General features: G+C 38.7%; 1 protein-coding gene across 1 annotated transcript; it reads left to right on the top strand.

Annotated features, from left to right (window-relative positions):
• Positions 1 to 308: 308 nt before the first annotated feature.
• LOC129809328 (uncharacterized protein K02A2.6-like) lies at positions 309 to 1,959 on the top strand (the record flags this gene model as incomplete). The annotated part of the gene is made up of 1 exon (XM_055859147.1): positions 309 to 1,959. A coding segment is annotated over exon 1 (1,651 nt), but the record flags the coding sequence as incomplete, so codon positions are not given.
• Between the last annotated feature and the right edge of the window lie 2,752 nt (positions 1,960 to 4,711).

Here is a 4,711-nt window from a genome sequence, read left to right as displayed (position 1 = left end):
CCCTAACCCGAAAGGACTTTGTCGTGTATTGAAATTAGCAAGTGACGGTAACTGCTGTTGTACTAAAATATGTACTAAGTTAATAATTATTGTACATAGAGGGAGTTACTGTTAGTGAAAGAATGAGAAGGTCACTTGTAGCTGAACCTTCGGAGAGACAACATCTAATAAAAGTAAGTCTGTAAATAAACTTTAATATCCTTCCCCAAAAGTGTGTGTTCATTCGTATCGGCTGAAAAATCCACTCGACCATCACGGATTTATCAGCTGGCGACGGGAAAACTGAAAAAAAGCCAGTGATCGCGAAGATGCCTACGGAATATGAAGAGGGCACGTCGAAAAACGTGGTCACCGCGTGTGGAAAATTTCCCGCGGCAGACCCTGAAGAAGACTTTGTGGGGTACAAAGACCGCGTGGAACAGTATTTCATCGCCGGAAGTGTTCCAGAATCATTGAGAGTTGCGTCATTAATCGCTAATATGTCCAACGAAGTATATAAAACCCTCAAGAAGCTTTCTTACCCGAAATTGCCCAGCCAGATGACTTTCAAAGAAATTATGGCGCTTTTGGGTCATCATTATAAGAAGACAGTGAATATCCGCTCTGAGAGGTTTAAATTTCACCAAGCAAATCAGCAGATTGGTGAAAATATTAGCGATTATATTCTACGACTCCGTGGGTTAGCCGAGAGCTGTGAATTTGGAGAGTATTTGCCATCTGAAACAAAAGATTGCGCAAAACTGAAGCAGCTTGCGCTCGAAGACAGTCTAATGGACAGATTCGTCAGTGGTCTTCGCAGTGAATATATTCAGCAGCAAGTCCTGGCAAGTGAAAAAGCTAATTTCAAGGAAATGTGTGAATATGCATTGAACTTGGAAATGGCGTCTAAGGAGGAGAAGAACATTCACGGGGAGCAAAATGTCCAAAAAGTCTCTACAAAGTCACATCATGGCGGTCGTCATAACCAAAATGGCGCTAAGCCGAAGTCCAAAGTGAAGACATCCGTTGGTAGAGCAGCAGAGACACCCACCAAAAGTGACAGCAAATCGTTGTGTCGTCGCTGTGGAAAGTATTCCCATGACTCGGATAAATGTCCAGCCAAGGATTGGAAGTGCTTTGTTTGTTCGAAGAAAGGACACACATCAAAAGTTTGTCGTGATAAGCAGAGTTCCAGCAAGGGGAGTGTCCAGTATATCAACGAGATAACCGGAGCATCGCTTGAGCATCGTCCGGAGACACTTACGCTGAAGATTGAGGGGGAACCGGTGACTATGGAGGTGGATTCAGGATCGGGGCCGTCACTTCTTTCGATTCAGGATTATAAAGCTAAGTTAAAACATTTGCCTTTGAAAAAATTCACATGTAAATTAAAATCCTTCACTTCACAGTCAATTCAGGTGGTAGGAGAAATCACGGTTCATGTGGAATTGGCGAACTCGGCAGTGTTTGAACTTCCATTGATCATTGTGAAGAAAAAAGAGAATTTCAACCCTCTCTTGGGACGTTGCTGGCTTGACACGATGAATCCTAGTTGGAGGAAAAGTCTGGTCTTCAACGTGAATACTCCAACTGAAACAGGTGTCGTGAATACGATTAATACCGATATGCAAAAAGAAATACTGAGTAAGTACCCGTCTGTTATTTCTCAAAATCCAAATCAGGCGATTGTGGGGTATAAGGCTGATGTTCAAGTTCAATGTCAACCCATATTTCACAGAGCATATCAGGTGCCTATCAGGCTCCAAGATAAAGTAGAGGCTGAATTGAATCGTCTAGAGTCCGAAGGGATAATTGAAAAAGTCTCACATTCATTATGGGCCAGTCCAATTGTCGTGGTACCCAAGACTAATGGGGATATTCGGTTGTGCATGGACGCTAAAGTAACAATAAACCCATTTATGAAAGTTGATCAATATCCTTTGCCACATATTGAGGACATTTTTACGTCTTTGGTCAATTGTAATTGTTTTACAATAATTGATTTGTCAAATGCATACTTACAACTCGAACTAACTGACCAGTCAAAAGAAATCCTCACAGTCAATACCCATAAGGGGTTATATCGCTATAACCGTCTCCCTTTTGGAGTTTCATCCGCGGTTGCCATTTTTCAAAATATCATAGAAAGGATATTGTCTGATATTGAAGGCGTTAGGGCTTTTCTGGATGATCTCATCATAGGGGGAAAGGATAAAGCGGAATGTGAGAAACGAGTTCATGAAGTCCTGAAGAGATTGAATGATCATAAAGTTAAGATTAATCTCGCAAAAAGTTCGTTTTACCAAGAGTCAGTCGAGTATTTGGGGCATATATTGTCTCATAATCAGATTAAGCCCAATCCAAAAAAGATTGAGGCTATCATGAACGCTCCGTCTCCGAAAACTGTCAAGGAATTGCAAGCGTTTTTGGGTCTGATTAATTATTACAGGAAGTTTATACCTGATCTCAGTGCGAAATTAAATTGTCTTTACGCATTGCTCAAAAAAGGAGTTAAGTTTAATTGGTCTCGCGAATGTGAAACCGTTTTCAGTGAAGTCAAGTCACTCCTAACTAAAGAATCGGTTTTGGAAATATTTGATCCGAAAAAACCTGTCATTATCACTACAGATGCATCTCCTTATGGAGTATCTGCTGTATTAAGTCATTCGGTTGGTTCAATTGAGAAACCAGTCATGTTTGCCAGTAGTGTTCTTTCTAACGCTGAAAAGAATTACTCGCAATTGCATCGCGAAGCACTTGCAGTCGTGTTTGCTTGCAAAAGATTTTTCAAGTACATTTATGGAAAACCATTTGTCTTGTACACTGATTCTCAAGCTTTAAAAGAGATTTTCAGTCCGTCAAAGAATAATGCTTCTGTTGCTGCTGCCAGATTGCAACGATGGGCAGTACAGCTTTCGATCTATTCTTATAAAATTGTTCACAAGAGCGCAAAAAATTTACAAAATGCTGATGCATTGTCAAGACTTCCGTTGAAAGAATCTACGGGAATCACAGAATTTCAAATAAAAACTATCGATTTAATTTCGTCACTAAAGATCAAGTCCGATGAGATCAAGACGGAATTAAGTAAAGATGTCGTTTTGTCAAAAGTCTACAAATTTGTCATGTGGGGTTGGCCTACAAAAATCGATAGTGATGAAGTCAAAAAATATTTCAAAGTCAGAAATGAGTTGTCAGTCGAAAATGAGCTCTTGTTTTACAGAAATCGTTTAATTATGCCGTTCAAGTTAAGGCAGAGAACATTGCGTTTGCTTCATGAAAACCATAGTGGTATAGTCTTGATGAAGAAACTTTCGCGCAGTTATGTCTGGTGGCCAAATCTTTCTGTTGAAATTGAATCTTGGGTCAGATCTTGTGTGCCTTGCCAGAAAACTCAAAATGTACCTAAACCAAAAATTGAAACCAAGTGGGCTCAGACGACGTATCCTTTTGAGCGAATACATCTGGACTTTTTCCATTTTGGGGGTAAGACTTACTTAATCTTAGTCGATTCATTCAGTAAGTATATTGATGTCCATTCAATGTCATCCACCACCGCGCAAATGGTAATTTCTAAATTGAGCAAAGTCTTTAGCCAATTTGGTTTGCCAAAGAAAATCGTAACCGATAACGGTCCACCGTTTTCATCCTCTCAATTCAGTGCCTATTGTGTGGAAAATGATATAGAGCTTGAGCACAGTCCAGCCTTTTTCCCTCAGTCGAATGGTCTGGCTGAAAGAGGAGTCCAGACGGTGAAACGCGTTTTGAAGAAATTTTTGCTGTGTCAGGAAGGAAAAGTATCAAACGAAAAATTGATAGAAAAATTTCTGTTGCATTACAGAAACGCGCCAAACACTGTCAGTTCGACAAGTCCAAATGAAGTCGTGTTTTCATATAAACCAAAAACACAATTAGATTTTTTGAGACAAAAAGATCAAGTTGAAACTGATGATTCAGATTCTGTGAGCGAAGATTTAAATCAATCAAGAGAATCCATTAGAGTAGTTGAGTACAAACCTGAAGAAAAAGCGTTTTATAAGAATTCTCGAGTTGGATTTGAAAAATGGATTCCATGTGAAATTAAAGTCAAAGTCTCACCAACATTGTACATAATTGAAGTTGAAGGAATCATCCGGAAGGTTTCAGTCTATCAGTTGAGGAAGTACAAGAAACCATTTGCTAATAATTTTAATAGCTATAAAGATTTTGAATTAACAGAGTCTCCGAAACGCAAAATTGTCAAAAGAAAACCAAGCAGATTACCTCAAAGTTTGAATTTGTCAAGAGAGGACAAAAATCTTTTCAAGAAAAAGAAGAAGAAGATAATAGTCCCGAAAACAGTAGTTACCAGGTCAGATGCAAAGAAGCTATCTAATAACGAAACAGACTAATTTCAATAATTGTAAATAGTTTGATTAAGATTGTACAAAGTTAGATTAAGAATTTTTTTATACTGAAGTAATATCAAAAAATTAGGGGGAAATTGTCGTGTATTGAAATTAGCAAGTGACGGTAACTGCTGTTGTACTAAAATATGTACTAAGTTAATAATTATTGTACATAGAGGGAGTTACTGTTAGTGAAAGAATGAGAAGGTCACTTGTAGCTGAACCTTCGGAGAGACAACATCTAATAAAAGTAAGTCTGTAAATAAACTTTAATATCCTTCCCCAAAAGTGTGTGTTCATTCGTATCGGCTGAAAAATCCACTCGACCATCACGGATTTATCAG

This window comes from Phlebotomus papatasi, unplaced genomic scaffold (genome assembly GCF_024763615.1).
Source record: "Phlebotomus papatasi isolate M1 unplaced genomic scaffold, Ppap_2.1 HiC_scaffold_605, whole genome shotgun sequence".
NCBI classification, from domain to species: domain Eukaryota; kingdom Metazoa; phylum Arthropoda; class Insecta; order Diptera; family Psychodidae; genus Phlebotomus; species Phlebotomus papatasi.
The sequence above is the reverse complement of the archived record's forward strand: the minus strand, read 5'-3'. Positions and strand labels throughout refer to the sequence as shown.